The 22345-nt window shown below is 39.5% G+C and overlaps 3 protein-coding genes across 4 annotated transcripts; 1 reads left to right on the top strand and 2 right to left on the bottom strand.

Moving 5' to 3' along the window:
- Positions 1-469: 469 nt before the first annotated feature.
- LOC143445451 (sorting nexin-6-like) lies at positions 470-6553 on the bottom strand. Of its 2 annotated transcripts, none has more exons than XM_076944558.1 (12): positions 6397-6553; positions 4267-4416; positions 4095-4205; positions 2664-2785; positions 2483-2606; positions 2272-2370; positions 1970-2075; positions 1793-1889; positions 1557-1596; positions 1269-1451; positions 1044-1193; positions 470-931 (listed from the first exon to the last, which is right to left on the bottom strand). In XM_076944558.1, the coding sequence occupies exons 1-12, from the start codon at positions 6400-6402 to the stop codon at positions 881-883; spliced, it is 1239 nt and encodes a 412-aa protein (XP_076800673.1). In that variant the 5' UTR covers positions 6403-6553; the 3' UTR covers positions 470-880. The 2 variants fall into 2 exon arrangements, with proteins under 2 accessions (XP_076800673.1, XP_076800671.1); XM_076944556.1 differs by lacking the exon at positions 6397-6553 and adding an exon at positions 5875-6009.
- Positions 6554-9054: 2501 nt separating this feature from the next.
- On the bottom strand, positions 9055-16211 carry LOC143445449 (uncharacterized). Its single transcript, XM_076944554.1, has 15 exons — positions 15965-16211; positions 14302-14518; positions 14088-14192; positions 13864-13954; positions 13595-13697; positions 13435-13484; positions 13111-13257; positions 12934-13034; positions 12273-12873; positions 12033-12176; positions 11716-11955; positions 11354-11542; positions 11170-11279; positions 10934-11101; positions 9055-9359 (listed from the first exon to the last, which is right to left on the bottom strand). Exons 1-15 carry the CDS (start codon positions 16156-16158, stop codon positions 9126-9128), a joined length of 2694 nt encoding a protein of 897 aa, XP_076800669.1. The 5' UTR covers positions 16159-16211; the 3' UTR covers positions 9055-9125.
- Positions 16212-19702: 3491 nt separating this feature from the next.
- Positions 19703-22245, top strand: LOC143445453 (tRNA methyltransferase 10 homolog A-like). The gene is made up of 6 exons (XM_076944560.1): positions 19703-19890; positions 20400-20511; positions 20614-20857; positions 20919-21128; positions 21225-21330; positions 21835-22245. Exons 1-6 carry the CDS (start codon positions 19848-19850, stop codon positions 22029-22031), a joined length of 912 nt encoding a protein of 303 aa, XP_076800675.1. The 5' UTR covers positions 19703-19847; the 3' UTR covers positions 22032-22245.
- The last annotated feature ends 100 nt before the right edge of the window (positions 22246-22345 follow it).

Here is a 22345-nt window from a genome sequence, read left to right on the forward strand (position 1 = left end):
TATCTAGGCTTGCCGCTGTGAAGTAGAACGTTGCGGTTCTGCTTTGTAACTGTCCAACGTTTAAGACCCCAAGTCCCAACATGGTAGAGAATCAAAACAAGATTTTTAGCCAATTACGCAACGAACACAAACTAAGCTGATAACGCAAACAACCCTGCGACCCACTCCAGCATTTAAGCTCTAGCAGCTTGTTGCGGCCACTCCTTCCAACGACCTGCGCCAATGCGGAGAAAACGCTTCGCTCAGCATGACGTCATCTTTTTCGTAATATACTGCTCTTCGTCGCCCACGTGCGGATGAATAAAATAAACTTTTCAGCACACAAAGAATTTTTTGTAGTGGTTTTATGACGTCATCATTAACTTAGTACAGATAAACTGAAATCTATTCTAGAATCCAGGTGTCGTTGCTCATTAGAGCATGTTGGCCTCGACACGTGACCTTAGGTGGCTCACACGCTTCAGACAAATCCAATAACATAAGTGTTTAATGAAAATCATTCCGCCAATCAAATCAAGACACGGCATATACGTCATAACAAACAATGCTACGTCATAGGAACATTAATATTGCACAATGTGACGTCAAACAAAAATTACAGAGTTACATTTCAACAACTGGCTGCAAAGAATTTTCTTGGTAATTTGCTGAATACGAGAATAATAGTTGGGCGATATATGTACAAAGTCAGATACAATTTGCTTATGCAGGCCCCATATAGGTGATGATAATATAGTGATCATGGGAAATTATATGACTTATCATCGTACATATCAAAGCTGCGAAGTGTCATCATAATCAGAAGCATCTTTACTGCATCCCAGCTCACTGCCATTCATAGAAATCTTATGGTAAAAGAATATGTCACTGAAAGTCCAATTCACATTTGTTCGATTGTGGAGATGCAACTTTTCAACACCTGCACCATTGCCTGCAAATAGCTACACCATTATGATGCCATCCAAAGTTTTATGACGTCATCAACTATTTTCAGCACAAAAATTTAAACCTTTCATCAGACATCATAAATTTTATGAAACCACCTTGGAATGCTTGAGCTGCAGTTCTCCGAGCTCGATCAAATTTTTGCGAAAAGCCGTCACTCTCCGTCCCTTGAAATCGGTCAGCTCCTTCCGTCCAACTTCGGAGAGACTTTCAAACTTATCTCGCTGAGTTTTTTGATTCTCTTCAGCCTTAACAGTCAAATTGAAACAATCACTTTAAACCGCATTCAAGTTTTTGTGACTCCACTGAATGAAGAATCGAACCTGGTGGACATTCTTGCCACGAGCCCTCGATCTATCAAGTTCCTTGTTTGCATGTTCATAGTTGGCCAAACTCCTCGCTCTCCGATAGAGCAAGTCCTTGCATGCCTGAGCGTCGTGGTAATAATATCGCAGCAGGTCGCCCAGCTTCAGGTCAATGTCAGAAGCCGATCGTGCATCCAGTTTCTGCGGAAAACATTCGAGGTAAGTTCAAATAAAAATTTAGAAGAATAAATTCATTCCATAAATACTTCACAACATTTAAAACGAAATTTCTAGCAAACGACAAACCCGAATTTTTTCGATGCATTCGTGAACTTTAACAAGAGACCTGCAAGAAAATTTGCCGATATCACAAAATGATTCATAAACATAACATAAACACCAAACTTACCATGCGTGGTTGTAACACCTCTGTCTAGCGGCGTGGAAATAAAGATATAACAAGACTTTATAGAAGGCTGACACGCTAACCAATTATTTGCCGACTCTGTATTATAAGAGTGATTCGATGTGGATCAACAAACCTGTCCAATCCAGCTTCATGACTTGATGCAATCGAGTTTTCCACGGTAGCAAGTGATTTCAATTGGATGGAAATATTTGAATACGTACTTGCACATTCTATGAATTAATAGTACGAAGTTAATCAATTTTCATGGCTGGACCAGAATACCTAAAATATCAAAAAGCATAAAACTCACGTTTATGATTTCTCGTCACTTTGTCCATCTTAGTCATCGCATCTTTGACCCTTGTGTGGTATTCCCCCATAAATGACCTCTCATGGTCGAAAAACTCATCACTATCCTGGTGTCAACAACATTGGAAATTATTTCAACTTTGAGAAAAAACTGCCAAGTTTGGGACAGATACAATCGGCACGAATCAGTCCAAAATCAATTGTAACTTAATAACGTGAGAACTAACCAACCATATTTTTTAATTAAACTTTAACAAGCTGACATAAATTTTTGATTAGAAATAAAATTCACAAAATTCAAACCTTTTGGCCCGACAATAAGATTGACTCATCCGCAGATTTTGTAATATTTTTAAAAAACCCCGTCAACTTTTCCTTCTTGTTCTTCCCACGAACATTCAACTGCGTTTACAAATAATTTCATCAACAAGGTTCATCTTTGAGATAAATTTTGGTGAATAAGTTTAAAATGAAAATCTGATGTGAAAGTTGAAAATTGTGAGAAAACACAAACTTCTTTTTCGTATTCGAGAAAGACTCTGAAGTTGTGATTGTTCCTCAGTGTGGGATGAGATGCGAGACGTGAGAGGAACAATTCGTGCATCGCGACTGTCTTCTTGAAGATGGAAAGATACTCTCTGCAATGAGAAGTTGTTAAAAAGTATCTTGCTGTGCTCGGACTCGCAGCAACTCACGCCTCAAGCTCCTGCTTCATCCTAGAAAACTCCTCCTTGGTCATGGAGCCATCTCCTTCGCTTAACTTGGCGAGCTTGTCACGGGACGCATCGAAGTCTGGTCGAGCCGGTGTTGGTGGAATCTAAGCGAATGAACATTTTCAAGAGCAAGAGCATTCATACAAATTGACAGCAGCTCAACTTCAATTGCGGCACATTATATAAAGAACTAAAATTTAACCAGTTAAAAAACTTAAAACACACCGCGATACTGCGGTGCCGAACCCGCGGTGCTTATCTCGGTACTGGTACCGTCAGTACTTTGTCTAAAAAAGCTGAATTACTTTTCAAGAAATATAAATCAGTTCCGGTACTCGGTACTTTTAAAATAATTACTTCAAAGTTTTGAGAAGTACGTTTTCAGTTTTGAGTCGTAATATCGGCAAAAACTGCACTTGCAACAGGATCCGCTTTACAAAAAGTATCGGTACCGACTACCCGCAAAGCACTGGACTATGTTTTTGAAATAGCGCCAATTATCGATACCGTCGCTACATTCTTTGCCAAGTGCCAGTTCCATTGCCTACGACACTTTCAAAGCACCGACCACATCCGGTTTAGAACCACGGTCGAAAATTTATTAAATGGCAAATGATCATGGTAAGTCGGTAAGATTACTTAGATTGTGAAGGTCAACACACGTTGCATAACTGGTTGATGTGAATTTGCATGCTGTACACCTGAATACCACAGCATCAGATTTTAGTGGGTGTCTCGGTACCATGGCAACCAAATTTTGAAATGGGCATCCAACATTGAGCCGAATGGATGCCAAATGGGCACCCATCGTTTTTCTATGGATTCTAAGCACAATGAGGTTGCCCATGTGACTGATGTCTGGATGATGCCATTGTGTAAGGTGTGCTCTGTGCCACACTACGCTATGCGCACAGCACAAAGAGATTTGAAGAGTATGAAGAGATGTAGTTGCAAGAAATGACTCTGGCAATTGTGACCTGACCATTGGGGAGAAAGAGCAGAGCTTTTGTGAAATTTCAGGCCTAAAACAACTGCATTGTTGATTGTGTCTGTTGGCAGATTAAGCTAAGATTGCCAGAGCTGAGCATCTAACTCTTTCGAGGGGCATTTATTGCCCTGCCCATTTTTGCAAAGCCAGATGCCCAGGGGTGTCCACTAAAAATAGATTTAGGTATTCACTGGACTATAGTATAGCAAATAGTGGACTCTATTGTAGAAAATCCAAGGTAAGATATAACTAGCATAAAATTACACTTAACTTACATAGCATAGCAGTCTTATCATTACTAACTTGGACCTTGATGGCACTCTGCCCTAAACACAACTGAGGGTCCGCTGGTTATAACAGATTATTTCTAAGCACATAAAAGTGATTATGTGTTTCTGCCTCTACACATGCCATTGACAACTTACCAAGATGCCGGCGTATCTTTCGTCATCAACATACGAGTCATGAAGCCAGACAAACTCCTCATGGTGACGAACAACAGAGAACTCGTTCGACTTGAACTCTTTCATCGTGGTCTGAACAAAATATTTGGTCAAATTGAGAGATTTTTAAAGAGAAGACGGTCGCAGCACTCACCTTGGTGTGGACCGTAAACTTGACCTTGTCTTTCTCGCTTAAAGCATCAGAGATATCAACCATCAACGACGTGTCAGTAAGGTCAACACTCACTGACCTATGACCTTTGCTGTCCTCGGCAAGAAGGTCAGGGCTGTCATCAAGTCCGTCCTAAAATAATTTTTAAAACGTCATAATGGAACAATCTGTTGTTTCAAGGAGTTGATAAAAAATAATTGATATTATTACATCTCAACGTTTAAACCAAAACAGTGACGGGTTTGCAGCTTTGTATAATCTAAAGTATTCAGATCAATGCACCCCTGACCGTGACACATGCCAGAGGCATCAAAATCTTTAACTTCAAACGGAGGAGGACCTTACTTGGAGGCCACTTGTGTTGCATGTAACTGACAATAATCACAAAAACCACAGAACTGAGCTGCTGTTACGAACGTTTTGTACAAATACTGTTATTACGCAACCTATGTTTTGGGAATATTTCATGCACACAAGACATCAATAACTAGCTCTTTATCTGTCAGCATCTACTATGTTAAGGCAATTGAAATGCACTATCTGCACCCGGCTCTTGGCCAACATTGCGTTTTCGAAACCAAGCAATAGCAGACAACAATGTTTGTAATGTGACGTAATAACCATCCTTTGGTAACTATTGCTACGACTATAAATCGAGTATGGAAAGTATGGCAGTGACACCACAAAACTGTTAAGGTGATGTCACACTGCACAACGAACATTGCTTTCGCATCTCGTGCAAGATTACACAATACGTCAATAGAGTTAAGAATTTAATTAATGACTAATTAAATTTTATTTACATTTAACTTGCCTTTAACATAAAACAAAAATAAATCAAAAAATGCTTTCTTAGAATAGACAACCTTTTTTTGAAGACATCTAGTGGCTGCCTTAAAAAAGAAACCCAAATTTTGCGTAACTGAAAGTCAACAATAAGCAATTAGCTAGTGTTAACAACCTGCTTTGCCAAGAAACTACAATGATACAGTATTTCTACAACATAAGGCCACATCTATTTTACCAGCTGCCATTTACCAAAGTTGGAAAATACGAATACGTTGAACGAAAGTCAGTGAATTAAAATGTGTGATAATTTTTAATTTAGAACAATGTACTAACTTTTTTCCAAAGTGTAAATTAACCTAAAACTAATCCCTCTGATACAAACTCTCACTTCTCATAAATAAATTGAGAAAAAGAATTCAAACACTAATAAGACTCAAACTTGAGACCTCCAGCATATGCACCCCATCTTTAACCACTGTGCCACTGCATTGCTTTAAATTTAAAACTTATGACCTCCGACCCAAATTCCAACCCGGGACCTCCAGCTTACCAGCCCTATCATTAACCCCTGCAACACCGCATTGCTTTCTTCCCCTTATCCACTTATTGATGAACCCATCAGTAATGATCTGCTGGTCATCGTATTGTGATTCAGCAACTTCGGTAAATGCACACCGGCAAAACCGTCACTTTGATAAAATAATGCGCTCGGTAGTAGGAAAAATTATGCAATTACTTACGACCACGTGCCACTTAAATTACGTAATTAAATTTTGAGTTATGCGCAACACTAGTGGCCACCTTCATTGATTGTTTATTGCTTATATTCATTTTTCAGTTTTCTTCAACTTGCTCGGTGTTGCTGGAAAGTTTACAAAATCAGGAGCAGGAGATAATGCAGATTTTTAAAGTTCCTAAAAGCTAAAATGCTAAAGTCCCAAGTAACTTGCATTGTTTATGCATTCAACACAAATCATACTTATCAGTTCTTTTATCAGTCTTTCCTTGGCTATAGTTCTGTAGTCTGCAGTTTACTAACCCGTGTGGAAAGAAAGCGTTGGGTACCGGAATGTCCAAAATGGGTCAGAAAGCTATTTTTACGTTAAGTAATTACCAAACAAGGACATCTGCTGCATATTGGCGCATACCGGTGCACACTTTTTCTTGCCAACTTCCTACCTACTTTGAAAATTACGCTGTCTGGTGCACAAAAAAACTTACATTCCTTATACTGGTTCACCAAGTTCAGTTGCCATTTGTGATAGGCTGTCTTGTTCATTATCACAACGCAATTAAAGAATAAAACCATAATTCCATACTCACCATCATCTTGACAATGTTCAGATAATATCGGTAAAATGATGCCAAATACAAATTAAGTCTCCCTTGTCTACTGTGAGCTGAACGTGAGCACTTCACACTAGATCCGGTCGCCGACTGGTACCAAAACTGGTTCTTGAAAGGTGGCGTTTTCAGTGTAACCTGGCGTTTGAATGGTGGCTTTGTTTATTAAAACAAGGTGCAGTGAGAATGCAAATAACACAAACTACATACAGTTGAAGGTAAAGTTTTATTATTTCAACCATATTATGATATCGATGTAGCGTACGCCAACTTGACCGCTACATGGCGGCAGGACACCACGTTTACGTGCAAAAAGATTAATGTGTTCTTTATTTTTCAAAATTTCTCTTTAGTAGCAAATCGCCTTTTTTGCCAAGAAACGTCTCCAAAAAAGGTTTGCGCGTCTCAATGTGTAAATTGCTACAAAATACAAACTGTGAAAAAATTAAGAACACGATTACCTTTTTTGGCTAATCAATGTGGTGTCTTGCCGCTACTTGAGCTGTTATGATGAAGAACGTTACTGTGTAACATCACATGGCATTTCTTAATACAAATTATGATGACACTTATAAAGCGCCAGGTTTACGTTTTCACTGATTGGCGATCAGATAGAGTACTCGACCACGATAGAACGAAAAAAATTGAGTTTGGCCACAGAGCCAAACGGTTTTAATTTCAATTTTTGACAAATTCCGCCTGTTTAATGACTTGGCATCACCACAACGTCATGAAACATCATCACAACGTCATAAAGTATTGTGACAACCACACCACGTGACTCTATGTCACGTCATAGCCTACGTGCGAAAAAACATCTGCATCAGAAATGATAATGGGAAGACCTTGATTGAACTGGTTCGGAAATTGGAAAACAAATACGTCAGAGGTCAAACTTGGTCAAGATGATGCAACTTTTGAAGAAAAACAACGAACGGACAAAAAAGATTTATGCTACAAAAGAATGGGATGGTTTTTTTTGCGAGTCTAAGAGGGTTGATTGAGATACAGTGAAACGAGTGCATTAAAACGTGGTTATCTCAATTACATTTGTTGGGCGACTGAAGGCTATAAATAAAAGTGTATTCTGTTGCTGCCGAGGTATTCATTTTTTTGCAGGCGATTTATCAATAAGGCCTAAGTGTACGTTAAATAACATTTACATATTGATGTAAACCGAAAAATCAAACTTCACGGTCAGAAATGAGAGGGACTCATATGCCAACCAAGACGATAGCTAAGTCAAATACAGCTATCCATTGTGACGAAACCTAAACGTCATAGTATCAATATACATTCAAGTCTTCTGGTTGCTTACTGGGTAGAAAATACCAACGCGTTTCCAAGTCCAAGATTCCTTTTATCCGGGGAATTGTTCCAAAACTTCTCCTTTCACTCATTGTGTAGTGTAGTCAGTTACGTTTAAGATTTACTTCACTGTAACGGACCACTCTATCACCTCGAAGTTGGAACCACACAAATATAAACCGCACAATAACCGTTGTATATGCATTAAATGAACACTTAGTCGCGTCCCAACAAAAGTATAAGGCTGAAGGTTGTTTACATTCTCTTTGGAGAAAAAATTGCGGATTTTATTAGAAGGGGAAAGCAAAAAAAACCAGTAGAATGCAAAATTAATCAATCATAAATTTCTAAATAAGATAAAAAAGAAAAGCTAAACGGGAATTCAACAAACCGGAATATAAAGAAGAAAATTAAAGAATTAGCCAAACTCTAAAGGAAGCGGGTTATTGCTAAATAAACAAATTTAAGTTTGAAACCGGAAAATAACAAACACAAAATAAAAATTTTAGATGATTTGTTTTCCTGAAATTCTTTTGTTGTATTTTCTCGGCTTCTTAAAAGTGTTGTCTGATCGACCAATTGGCTACAATAGGTAAATACAATAAGTAAATAAAAGTAAAATATAAAAACAAGCAAGCACTCCGCCAGTACCAGTAGCATGATTTAAGTTTGGTATATCTGACAAGTTTGTACGAAACTGAATTCTATCTCTTTGAAAAATATTCTATCATAAACCTGAATACATAAGAAACCTTCAAAGAAACCGAATTTGTCACAAAAAACTTCTCATTTTAACGTCACTTGTGAGCTTTAAGCTGTTGCTGGATCCCAATAATTTTACCTTGTGGGAGAGTTTGAGCTTCAGGTCATGAAACGTCATAATAATGTCATGAAGCATCACCACAATGTCATGAAACATCATGAAGCATCATTATGAAGCATCACCACAATGTCATGAAACATCTTCCTACGAACCTTGCAAAAATTCGTTTGAAGAGACTGCCCCGCTTTTATTTTACATTTAACGTGACCTTTTTCAATTTGGATAATGACGTCATTATGTATAAGATTTATCTAAGCGATATCACAAGAAATACATTACGACGTCATAATTAAAGCCCGAGTATGTGATTAAAGTTTGGTTTCAGGTATCTCCGTTTTATCGGTTTGCAAGAAGCTCTAATAAGAATCGAAAATCATGAAAATATTGAAACTTATTTTGTCACGGCAAAAGCTTTCGTGAGTGACAAATTAAAAGTAGATGACGACGCGGACCGGCGAGTGACACAAACAGGTCTGCGTCATAAGTGGAACTAGAATACGCTTGGATTGTTCGATCTCTCTACAAGATTCGTGTTTATTCTACAAAATCACATAATTACAAGTATTCGCGCGCAACTTTATTTGCATCTGGCTGGCGCAGCGTCGATGTCACATGGCTCGGTGTAAAAGCCACTGGCGACGTAGGTTCTCAATAACTTGGCAAGGGCGTGAGTGCAGGCGACTCTCCTGGTGAGGAAATCGTTGCAGATTATCTCCTGGCCCTTCGACGCGTCACTGCACGTGCAGTCGTAGTTGATGAACCAGATGTCGACGTCACTCTCGCATGTGATCTTGTGTTCTCCATACGTGATCTACGACAAAATCATTGAAACATCACCACAAAGTCATGAAACATCACCACAACGTCGTAAAACATCATTACAACGTCATGAAGTATCATCATAACGTTATAAAGTATCACAACAGCGTCATGAAACATCATTGGAACGTCATGAAACATCATTATAACGTCATGAAACATATTTACAACGTCATGAAACATCGCCCTCAATGTCATGAAACATCAACAAAACGTCATGAAGCATCATTACAACGTCACGAAACATCACCACAACGTCGTAAAACATCATTACAACGTCATGAAGCATCACCACAGTGTCATGAAACATCATTACAATGTCATGAAACATCATTACAACGTCGTAAAACATCATTACAACGTCATGAAGTATCATCATAACGTTATAAAGTATCACAACAGCGTCATGAAACATCATTGGAACGTCATGAAACATCATTACAACGTCATGAAACATATTCACAACGTCATGAAACATCGCCCTCAATGTCATGAAACATCAACAAAACGTCATGAAGCATCACCACAACGTCACGAAACATCACCACAACGTCGTAAAACATCATTACAACGTCATGAAGCATCACCACAGTGTCATGAAACATCATTACAATGTCATGAAACATCATTACAACGTCGTAAAACATCATTACAACGTCGTAAAACATCATTACAACGTCATGAAGTATCATCATAACGTTATAAAGTATCACAACAGCGTCATGAAACATCATTGGAACGTCATGAAACATCATTACAACGTCATGAAACATATTTACAACGTCATGAAACATCGCCCTCAATGTCATGAAACATCAACAAAACGTCATGAAGCATCATCACAACGTCACGAAACATCACCACAACGTCGTAAAACATCATTACAACGTCATGAAGCATCACCACAGTGTCATGAAACATCATTACAATGTCATGAAACATCATTACAACGTCATGAAACATCATTACAACGTCATGAAACATCGCCCTTAATGTCATGATACATCATTATAATGTCATGAAGCATCACCACAACGTCATGAAACATCACCACAACGTCATGAAACATCATAACAACGTCATGAAGCATCACCACAGTGTCATGAAACATCATTACAATGTCATGAAACATCATTACAACGTCATGAAACATCGCCCTTAATGTCATGAAACATCATTACAATGTCATGAAACATCACCACAACGTCATGAAGCATCACCACAACGTCATGAAACATCGCCCTTAATGTCATGATACATCATTATAATGTCATGAAACACCACCACAACGTCATGAAGCATCACCCTCAATGTCATGAAACATCATAACAACGTCATGAAACAACGCCCTTAATGTCATGAAACATCATCACAACATCATGAAGCATCATTATAACGTCATGAAACATCACCACAATGTCATGAAACATCACCAAAACGTCATGAAACATCACCTTCAAAGTTATACAGCATCACCACAACGTCATAAGGCATCATCGCAACGTCACAAAGCACCACTACAGCGTCATGCTTGCTCATAGAGTTTGTGCTTCAACTGGTTCCTACCGACACTGGCTTGCTGTCCTTGGATATTTTGTCGACCGCCGTTTTCATCGATTGCCAGGTCAGCTTCTCATCGCAGTTCGGACCGCCCATACATCCGGGACACTTACACGTGGGAAACGAATTGCTCCAGCTGCCCGATGAAAGGCATTGCCGGGTATTGTCCGTCTGCTGCAGAGAAAAGAACGTTTCAGTGACTTCGAACCTAACCACTACGGTTTGCGTTGAACGGAGGTTACCTGAAGGACTTCGTGACCATTGGAGCATCTATAGGTGCAGGTAGACCCTTCGCGAAAGTTGTCTGAGCAAGTCTGCACCAGCTCGACCGGCACTGGTTCGTATTGACAAACTAAACGCAAAGCTCAGGGTTGAAACAAAAGAATCCAACAATGTCCGACAAATATATTGAAAGCAACCACTTACGCTTCTTGCACTGTGAGACACCTTGTGGCGACCACGTAGCATCGGCTTGACATATGATTGAGCTCGGTCCTACAACGTCATATCCGCGGTAGCAAGTGACAGTACAGCTTGAACCGGAAGTTACCTCATCTTCGATTACGTCATCATTGCATTTTACTTGTGCGTTAGACACCAGAGGAATCCTACAGCCTAAAATTTTTAATAAAAAGCTGAAATTTTGTTTCAAGGCGTGATCTATAGCTGTTATATCAAAGTAACTAATTAACAATTAAGATTCGTACTCTCCGATCAGGGTAATCCCCAATTAACCGACCATCGCTCGAACACGTGAAAGAGAAAAACCAATCAAGAAGTCCAAGTACCTTTGCTGGTTTTCACCGGGAAGCAATCGCCCGAACCTCTGATGGAAATTTCGCCATCGACACAATCTATTCTTACTTCGTCACCTTCGAACTTGAACCCAGGTAAGCATGACCACGTGCATGTCATTGTGACGTTTCCTAACCCATCACGCCAGCATCGAGCTTCCATATTTAGGTGCCCTGGAACCGTTTGCGAGCAGAGAGGACGCATTCCTGGCTTCCATGGCAACACTGAAAGAGCTGCTCAGAAGTCAGTTCCAATTCAAAGCATTATAACATCAGAATAGAAGGAAAAAAGCAACAAAGATGGTTCAAACCTGCGTCACAGGATCTGTTCAAGAAGCACAAGCTGTTACCGGATGTGACGTACATGGCTACAAAGATGGCGACCGCTGCGACCAGGATGAAAGATGCTGATATGAGCACGACACACTTCTTCTTATGGCGGCATCTCAGCCCTGCTAAAATGCAAACATAGTTAAAACATTCATCCAAGGCTGGGCCGCTTCAAATTAACGCAGCTCGGTGGAACTCATCGAAGCAGATTCATTATTTACTTTTCCGAGATTCAGGCCGTATCAAGGCCTCGTTTGGCGACGAATCGATCTCTGGGAAGCTGTTCACGTGATCATCCCGTTGAAGGCTTCCGCAGTCAGCTCTGTTGCCATGGTTGCTTGCACTACGAATTTTCTTGGGAAAGGTGACGTCATCAGAATTTGGGGTTGTGAAGGATTGTGACGCGGTGCTGCTCCAAACTCCAGAATCCATGTTTCGCGAGATGGGGGCGCTTGATTGAGGTTGGACGTCAGGAGTGACGTCACTGCTCAAAATACTTTGCTTGCTTCCAAGCTCGAGCCACTTGGAGCGACTATCCCCCATTCTAGAACGACACAACGCCTCTCTTGCTCTTCTGGCCACTACTGATGACGCCGTCTGCTGATGAATCAATGATGTATCACTCGATGCTGACGTAATTATTTCGTCACTATGACGTGTTGAGACGTCTACATTGATTGAATCCAGCTGCATCCATCGACTTTGTGTCTCGTGGGTTCTAGATCGCGCCAAAGCTTCCCTTGCTCTTTGGTCGAATCGAGAAAAATGGTCGTTTGATGCAGAGGAGATCTCTAGTTCGACATCAGCGATCATTTCCGAGTCCTGAACATAAAGCGTCATTGAAGATCATAGCTAGGCCTATAATGAAGTGTCGGCACTTACCATAGGAGCGATCTTGTGCAGAGCAAAAATGATATTGTCTCTTGCCTGCGGAAACAAACTCCTCATCGTTGCCACCTCGGCACCGCAGCTCTCATGGAGATCTTATAACATCAAAATAATTGTGTCAGAGCATGCAAGGTTGCCATTGCATGTGGGGCAGTGAAATGAGGATATTACCTTGGAAGGAAGGTCTTGCATCTTCTTCTTGCGCGTAACTCTGTAACATCATACAGCGCAAGAAGTCAGGAGCATCTTCCGGGATGGAGTGCGGATCAGGGCGCTTGCCCTCAGCGACTGATTTGATGATCACATTTGCATTTGCTCCTGAGAATCAAGAAAGAACTTCATCTTTTTATCTTGGCCTCATATTGACCTCTTCTTAATCTCATCTTCACCTCATCTTTAACTCATCTTCAGTTCATCTTCATCTCATCTTCACCTCATCTTTAACTCATCTTCAGTACATCTTCATCTCATCTTTCAATAAAACTTGAAACTCACCCATGTATGGCGACTGACACGTCATCATCTCCCAGAGGAATATTCCAAAACTAAAATCAAGAGTCGTAAGTTTTAATACGTTCGTTTGACATAAGGACAAGCAATCGATGTTGGACGCTTATTTTCGATTGTCCAATTCCTTAAAAGTCAGCCAGATCACCTGTAAACGTCGGTTTTGATGCTGGGTTTAGCGTTGGGGTCAAGAAGGCGCTCTGGGGGGATGTGAGTAATGGTTCCCCCGCCCCCAAGCTTCTGATTTGCTCCTTCAACAAACCGATAAACTCAACAGGCAACGAGAAAATTATATAAAGTTTATCCTGGACTTATGCATTTGTAAAGTTTATCCTGGACTTAATTGCAATCGTCCTCAAATATTGACCATTATACAAAATTCTTTACAAATGCTTTTGTCAGATTTAGCTTCGCTACCTGCAACACTTTCTTCGCTCTCCACGAAACAAGTTCTGCTCCTTGAGAGCAAAGTGAAGGTCTGCATCAGGGAAAGTCCAAAATCACAAACCTGAGCAAGAAGAAAATCCAAATATTTCCACAAAAACATGTGAAAGTTTTGCTAAAGTATCTCTAACTACTGTAGAACAACTTCAGCGAAAGAGTGAAGTTTTCTTTGCATTAAATGAGAAGTTTGCATTCACCTTCGCATTAAGTTCTCTGTCCAGCAGCACGTTGGCAGCTTTCAAATCCAGATGAAGAACTTTTTTAGGCCTTTGACCGTGAAGAAATCTCATTGCCTCTATCACCTGGAAAGAAGTTTTTGTCAATTGAGTTGTTGTTACGACAATTTACGTCACAGAACAATAAAGCCGCAAACCAAATGAAGTACGTCAAAGAATTAAAGGGAGGTTTCACCTGCAGCGCAACCCTGCTTTTTATCAGCCACATTGAGAGCCTGTCAACGTCTTTGAGCTGCAGATCAAGAAAAAATTCAAAGCAGGAACCATTCGACGCGTACTCCAGCACAATACTAAAGCTGTCTTCACTGAAGTAAAGTCCCTCGAGTGAAACTATGAAAGGGTACTTCAACTTCCATAAAATGTTTGCCTCCATTTGAAGACGAAGTATGTCTCTGCATAGACACAAAATATTTCAAATACAATGGATCCCCGATAACAAAACCCCATTTATTTAGTCCCGGGTTCCTTTTGCATGCGATCGAGTCTTGAATAACTTAATCGGACTGCGACCGCAATTTTCAGCCCAAATGCTCATAATCAATTAGACCAATAGACATAATTAGACCAATATTAGACAACTTTTTGTCTCTAATATCATAGATATACATATAATATTAATAATATTGTATATTATAGCATTATTATAGAAAGCCATGAAGCTATCATCAGTATGAAAATTCCCCTCAGTTATAAAATAACGCTTGTTGTTATCTAAAGCACAGTCAACCGATGATCAGCAAGTTGTTTACAGCTTTAGATCACAAGACACTGAGAGCAGTAAACATGTGATCGCATCGATACTTCATCGACGGAACATTTTGTTTGATGTTGCTGTAACGGAAAAAAAATTTCATTATTGCTTCTTGAACAACCAAGTTTAAAGGATCTCGATAAAAACATGGCGTCGATTTGCTGAGAGGAGCAGCCTATGCCTGCGGAGAACAGAACCGTTCAAGACTGGTGGAATGTTTTCTTTCATAACTCGTTCATTGTGACCATTCACCACCTTAATTTTATTGTCACATCTCATTTCATTTGTTTGGTGTTGCGTCATACCTCGCTATATTTGGCTTTTTATTCATCGTGGGGGGCGATGGAGAGAAAATATGTCCAAATATTTGCTCCTAGCTTAAATTTTAAACATCAGATAAAGTGCGGGTTGAGAAAATGACACTTAAACTTCCTCTGCTCAAACCGCACAGAGCAAACAATAAAGTCGCTTTAAATTCCATGATCAAAACGAGTGAAACTGTTTCAACACACAGCGATGTTTGTTGTGACGTCACCTAGCACGAATAAACGGGAGCGACTTCGTCGAAAACACTTGATGCTAATTTTTTGTTTGCAGCGGATTAGCGGCGATTAGTGTTGCGTCAGCGTTTTCACAATTGAGTACACAATGGACTTCCTATGTCATTTCGCCAATCACAACAACAAAAGCCGACACAGTGCAGCCCTGTGAGGAAATAAGAACCATTTATAACAACTTATTTTGATTAGAAAAGACTTAAACTGTCTTAGGCTTCGGCCTAAGCGTGTTTTTTTCTCTGGCATCGATGACATGGAATTGTTGAAACCATGACTTCCATGTTTTTATTTCCAACGTTTTTGTGGTTTTCATCTAAACTCTTTATCGCGCGTCTTTATTATCGCGCGTCTTTATTATCGCGCGTCTTTATTACAGCTACTTGAAAAAGAACTGACAAAAATGTCCAAAGTATCATATCATGAAGCCACAAACAAATATTTTCACCAACTCCTCAAGCATGAATTAAATTAGCTTAAAGTTTATTCACAAAACATTTAAAAGGTTTTACCGGACAGATGACGTCACATACCTGTCGCGAAGTCCTCCATTTAGAAGACGTTTGAGGACGACCTCCTTGCTGGTCACCTGCCCTTTCCCCTCCCTCCTGTATTGATAGAGGAAGACTTCTCCGAACCCCCCGCTACCGATCTTTCTTATTTTCTCCAACTCCTTGTCATAAAAGCGTGGAATTTCACTTGAAAACGCCTTCAGTTGTGAAGTCATAATGAAATAGTGTAGCTCAAGCTTTTTGCCTCGTCTTTTAAAGACAAAAATCCAATGTGAAAGTTTGATGCGGCGTCAACACTCATGATCTACTTCCTCATATTAGGCGTTCATCTTGTGCTGCAGCTCCACCTAGCGGCCATGTCGAAATACACAAGTTTCCGACAGTTTCCGAATTGAACTTTCGAGCCATGCTGCCTTGCATTTAATCTAGACTTTTTATTGTATAGGATTGAGTTAGATAGCTCTGTATGCGAAACACAGAACAAGGAACGTTACTTGGAATCGAAAGAATATCCAGATCATCACCACAATATCTTCCACCAGTTTCGCTGTTTTCTTGCTGAAGTAACACTTACCGGTTTTAGATTTAAGCTCGGAACGTTGCAACTAGCTTAATTATCGTGTGTTAAAACGTGAACAGAATTTCCAATGAATGCCTTCACTTGTAAGCATGTTCGTTGCCATTTGTAGCCACGGTGCCTACTGAGAGACAGGGTGTTGGAGTATTCTATTACAGCACGCAAGAACTATAGCATTAAGTCCTTTTAGCAAGTTAAATTATCACAGAAAACGTTTGTGTCTCAAAACAACCTCTTCAGAGTTGGCACCGCAAAGATGTTTGTTTAAAACGCATCTTTGTGAAATAAACGCACGATGAGAATCTTGGAGTGCAGACAAATAATGATATGGAGTGATGACGTTCATCCTTGGAGTAAGAAAGTCTTTGAACGACCTAAGCCCAGCGGTGATTTGTCATTGCTTGAGCTCCCATTACCGAGCTTGTCTTTGGGCAAGTTCCGACGCACACATTTCCATTTGTTTTCTTTTATTTTTATTCGTTTTGCACGAATTTACAATTATTCATCAACACCATGGAACAGTGCAAAGCATCGACAATGGTTGTCCACAGATTTCATGAAATTAGGCCTCGTGACAAAGGGGGCCATGCACACTCAGTCAAGCATGAAATATTCCTAACTTACCATTTTATCAGAAAATTTGATTGAACCTTCCAAATCGTACGATAAGCGAATAATATCACCTTATTAAGTTGTTGTGCACAGCGTTTCAAAACTGTATTGGCATAAATTGGGAAATTTCTTGCTAAAATTATTGAAATAGAGGGTGCAGGTTCGTTTACATCAGTGGTTCTCAAACTGTGGTACGCGTACCACTAGTGGTACGCGAGATCTTTTTAAGTGGTACCGCGTACCGCTGAACATGATTTTCGCTGTGCTGTGAGTAATGTGCTGCCCCGGATAGACAAGCTTGTGCAGAAGAAACAGTTGCATCTATCAAATTAAATTGTGTTTTCTTGCTATTCATTGGTGTTATGGTATAGTAATAACGGTAATAACTATAAATACCGGTACATTTGAATAAAATAAGTCATTCAGGAGCCAGGTGGTACGCAGTGTAGCAAAAAAAACGAATGAGTGGTACGCGATCGCAAAAAGTTTGAGAAACACTGGTTTACATCAACGGTTCTCAAACTGGGGTCCGCGGACCAACTGGGGTTCGTAAAGTAGTTTCAGAGGGTCTCCAATGAGAATTAGTCTTTAAAGCTTTAAAGCAGTTTCAGAGGGTGGATGTAGTACACGACATGAGAATTGTGCTATCTAAAACCAAACCAAACATTGGTGAGTTAATTGCAGCAAAACAAGTGCACCCATCCCATTAAACGCCGTATTTGATAGTTTTTGCTTTTTCTTTCATCGTTGTGGTTTTCGCATTTTTTCTATAGCATTCTTTGATGTTTATAGGGCCGCAAAATATCAAAATAATTGCAAAGGGTCCACCAGGCAAAATTTTTAGAAAAGTTTGGGAACCGCTGGTTTACATTAATCTGTGATAATATTATAAATTAATGTAATATAAGATTGTGTAAGACATAGAATTTTCGTCTATCGAATCAGCGAGGCATAACAATGCGTGACGTAATCGATTACTTCCTGCTTATTGTGTGTGCATTATGAGTTAATTATCAGTCTTCTTGTTATTACGATCAACGCCCCAACATGTACGTCTTTATGCTGTTGCTGTACCAATGTTTTATCTAAATGCATTCGTTTAAATAAGCTTCAATATAATCAATATATACAGTTGTAATGTTTGTGTAACAATTGTGAATTCAACTTGAAGAACTTCAGTATCTAGATAGACAAATTTGTCATTATCTTCAAGACAATTAAGTCCAAGATTGAGAAAAGCATACAAGGACCTTTAAAGACTCATATATCATCGAGCGCAATAAACAATTCAATTACCAAATATTGTAGTGAAATGGATCAACCTTACAGGTTAAGGTACGACATATACAACCATTTCATTACAAATCCAATTGTTTGAAACATGGTATAGGGGGAGTAGGGCACATTAGTTAGTTTATTATGTTAAGAAACATTTCATTAAATCGCATTTTAAACGTATTTAAACGCAACACACAAGGAGGTCTTGATTGTGACTTAACAAAGCGTTGTTATTCCACTTTTTTCAGTTATCTTACGACATTATGACAAATTAATAATTCGCTTGTGCACTACTCGTGTGAGGTATTACACAACAAACATATCTGTCACAAAGACCGCGTATGCTGGCGGTAATTGTTTGAATATGAGTGAGGACGATAGATGGTTGATAACTTGTTTTACTTCTGCTTCGGTGATATGAGTTCTCATTTCTCAAATTTGCGTGACTATGCTGTTAGTTGCTTGATTCTGTCTATACAAATTACTTAATTATAAAGTTCCCATTTTATTTATTATAACACAAAGGCTTTTGCCTTTGGGCAAATCTTGCTGAATGTTACATAGCGCTGTAGTAACCAGTGAAATCAATCACGTAAAAAGGAAGATGGTAAACATTACAACGGTATTTATATGTGGCAAATCAGTTCAAGCGAGGAAATCATCTGACGTCATTAAGGAAAACTCAAGGCTGGTAAACAACTGAAATACAATATCCTAAATTAAATTCCAAACATCTCAAAAACAACTCGTGAGTCGTGACGTAGGCTAATCGTCACAACATAAGCAATGAGTAGACTACTGTAGCTGCGTCGCATATCAACATGCCAAGATAAAACACAGAAACATACTATAGCCTGCTGTGTTTCACCGCATAAATTGCTATCTAGCAGAGAAAAATGATTTTATGAAATTTACCGTAGATTTAAATATAAAAACTCACTTCGAGGCTTTTGTGAGCAGGCTGCGGAGGGTAAAGTTGCAAAATTTTTAAACTGCTCTCTTCAACGCAACACCAAATAAAGTTTAGCGCATTAAGTAAGAATCAAATAAAACCCAATTTTTGTCTATCCTAGCGGGGCATAATTAATTGGCCCCGCAAAATACAGCAACGGTAGAGATACTGATGGAAATCGAATGCAGGTTGCATTGTTGCTGAGTGATCCACGTAAACACGCAAAGTCCCATCCAAAACTGAAACTAAGATGTTTATGAGCAATTGAAAGTGTCTTGGGGGAATAACCACCAGTGGTGTTGGGAATTGTACTCGCTTACTTCAGTCTTAGGCTCTTAGCAGGCAACCTAAGCAAGATATAAGTTTGTAAAGAACAGTGTTTGGCTGGCTATTGTCAATCAAATTTTTAATACAGCTAAACGTTGCTTAACTTAATTCGCCATTGTCTTAGTGTGTTATCATCAGAATACCGACCTTCAGTGATAATGAATGAAGAACAAAACGGTGTTTACCAGCACAACTACAAAGGTGACGTCAGAATGGTGCCTGTATGGAAAGTTTGTATGATACGCCAGAGATCTCCGGCGTGGCGAAGGGGCAAATATCGTTATGCCGCTGGCGTAAATATCAGCTTCGACCTTTTTTCTGTGGCGTCATAAAATCGTTTCATAAAATGTCACAAGAAACACCTAGATGCAAAGATTGCAAGCGCTGGGAAATTTAGTTTCATCTTTTTACAGTAACTTGACAATGGCATTGGCAGGTCGAAACCAACAATCTTAGAATCGGCAAATTTATTAAGAAAGGAATTTTTTGCAGCTGAAAATAATTAGAGTTTTAATAGTGGCGTAAAACAAAGACCCATTAATTTTTTCGGCGTAATTCTCCCGTAATTACTAAAATACAAGCTTTCCATACGGGGAGTGATGTTTATTGCTTTCTCTTCATGATTGTTGGTTGAGTGGTCGAAAACTTGCACATTAAGTTTAGCCGGTTTGATGATTCGTCCTCAGCAAATAATTTGAATATTTTAACAGAAATGAATCTTGAAGATCTGAAAAAACTTTTAGAAAGTTGTGAAATTTCAAAAAATCAGAAGAAAAAAATTCTGAAGCAGATCAAATGGATTGAGAGCGCTGATAGTCGAAGGTGATATTTAGCAGTGACTAGAATTTCTTCCTTTTTCAATTTATTGCCTTTTAGTTTGCGATTGGTTCATTTGATCTTTACTGCAAGATATTTTTATGGAAGGGAATTGAGAAAGAAGAGGAAGCAGAGATACAAGGAAATGACAAAACAGAGCATCAAGGACGGGACTTACAGCAAGCGACAAAAACTTGAGAAAATAACAACCAGAGATAATTTCGATGAACTTCACCACATCGCAGTTGATCTGTCCTTCGACAAACTTATGACCAACAAGGACCTTCGGAAACTGGGGAAACAACTCGGGTGGTGTTACAAGGAAAATCGAAGATCCCAACATCCCGTGCAAGTGAGGTTCTGCTCGTCACTAAGCTTGCTTGTGCTCGATACTAAACAAAATTGATGTTCAGTTCCACATCTGTGGGTTGCAAGATCGGATGAGGTCACATCTTGACCCATCTTCCACCAACTGGGATGTTCATTTTGATGGGAATGTGTTTGAGAGTTTTCCAAAAGAAAAGTTGACGTACTTGACAGCTGAATCTGGAAATGTATTGGAAGAATTGCAACACGGGATGGTTTATGTCATAGGTGGGCTGGTGGACCACAACCATAAGAAGGTATTTTTGTGATGATTGATATTCACCAAACTTCATTATTCTACTTAAATTGCGTCCTGTGTCTTGGGCAATAAACCGGGCATCTTTATTTGACAGGGAGTCTGTCACAATCTTGCCGAAGAAAATAAAATCTCGACCGCCCGTCTCCCGCTTGCAGAGAACGTGGACCTGCAGGGGAGGAAGGTCCTCACAGTGAACCACGGTAAGAACTAGGGCTGGGAATTTAGCCGGATTAGCCATTAGCTGGCGGTTAACTGCCATAGCCGCTAATTGTCATGTCACATTGTTAATCGCAAGCAAAACTGCAATTTATTATTAAGAAATGTGATGAAAAGAGTTTATTTGCAATTAATGTCATGTTAGACCACAAAGTTTATCAGGAAAACAAAGTATTCAAGCATTAGAATGACTAAAAAACAGCAAATTTCCTTGAATCAATGGCTTACCAAAAATTTTGCTCCAAATTCTATCCTACATGTGCGCTTTTGGTTAATAGCTGACAAAACCTTTAGTGGCTAAAAGCTCTTAACCATTAGCAGCTATTAGCCTGCCAAATTTTTCTAGCCCTAGTAAAAACCCTGCCGCATCACCTAGTGGCGTTTGGTTTGTAACCTTGCATCTGAGAATTCGATGTCACCTTTAACAAGTGATCTGCCTAGGTTTGTGATCTCTAGCGCCATGCTGTGACAACCTGTTTTGTTTTAAGTTTTCGAGATAATTCTCGCCTTCTGCGAATGCCGAAACTGGAGGGACGCTGTCTTGAAAATTCTCCCGCCCAAGAAGTTATCTAGTAATGACGTCACAAGCAAAACGAACGAAAACCATTGTGACGAAGTCCAGAAATCATTAGAGCATGTCGATGAAGATTTTTCAAACAAACTTTTGACAAAGGATTTGCCTTGAGTCGACCTTTGTGAGGGAATTATTACGTCACTTTGGGAAATGTTGGTCGCACAGCACCAGCAGTGGAAGCTATGGCAGTGACCTTGGGCCAAGTTCAAATAAAATAAACATAAAATGGCAGAACCGACAGATTTGTTGCTAGTTCTAAGCTTACATCCACCAAGCAAACTACAACCTTATAAATAAAATGTCAGTAATATAATCTTTTAATTTACTCGTGAACGGACGGTGAGTCGTTTCACATCGTCTTCCTGTTATTACGTAGCCTTAACCCATTATTACGTAGCTTTGTCTCTCTATTAGTTACGCAAGAG

The sequence above is a fragment of the Clavelina lepadiformis genome, chromosome 2 (assembly GCF_947623445.1).
Source record: "Clavelina lepadiformis chromosome 2, kaClaLepa1.1, whole genome shotgun sequence".
Classification (NCBI taxonomy): Eukaryota; Metazoa; Chordata; class Ascidiacea; order Aplousobranchia; family Clavelinidae; genus Clavelina; species Clavelina lepadiformis.

Excerpts from the sequence above, each read along its gene's own strand:
- LOC143445451 (XM_076944556.1), bottom strand. The coding sequence starts at position 5,904 with ATGAATATAAGCAATAAACAATCAATGAAG. Across the intron at positions 4,417-5,874 it reads GCAATAAACAATCAATGAAG|GACGGACTTGATGACAGCCC; the intron begins GTGGCCACTAGT and ends AAATTATTTTAG. Across the intron at positions 1,452-1,556 it reads AATGCATCGAAAAAATTCGG|AAACTGGATGCACGATCGGC; the intron begins GTTTGTCGTTTG and ends TGTTTTCCGCAG.
- LOC143445453 (XM_076944560.1), top strand. The coding sequence starts at position 19,848 with ATGAATGAAGAACAAAACGGTGTTTACCAGCACAACTACAAAG. Across the intron at positions 19,891-20,399 it reads TTACCAGCACAACTACAAAG|AAATGAATCTTGAAGATCTG; the intron begins GTGACGTCAGAA and ends ATATTTTAACAG. Across the intron at positions 21,331-21,834 it reads GGTCCTCACAGTGAACCACG|TTTTCGAGATAATTCTCGCC; the intron begins GTAAGAACTAGG and ends TTTTGTTTTAAG.
- LOC143445449 (XM_076944554.1), bottom strand. The coding sequence starts at position 16,158 with ATGACTTCACAACTGAAGGCGTTTTCAAGTGAAATTCCACGCTTTTAT. Across the intron at positions 13,485-13,594 it reads ATCAAAACCGACGTTTACAG|TTTTGGAATATTCCTCTGGG; the intron begins GTGATCTGGCTG and ends TCTTGATTTTAG. Across the intron at positions 11,543-11,715 it reads CCCGGTGAAAACCAGCAAAG|GCTGTAGGATTCCTCTGGTG; the intron begins GTACTTGGACTT and ends TAAAAATTTTAG.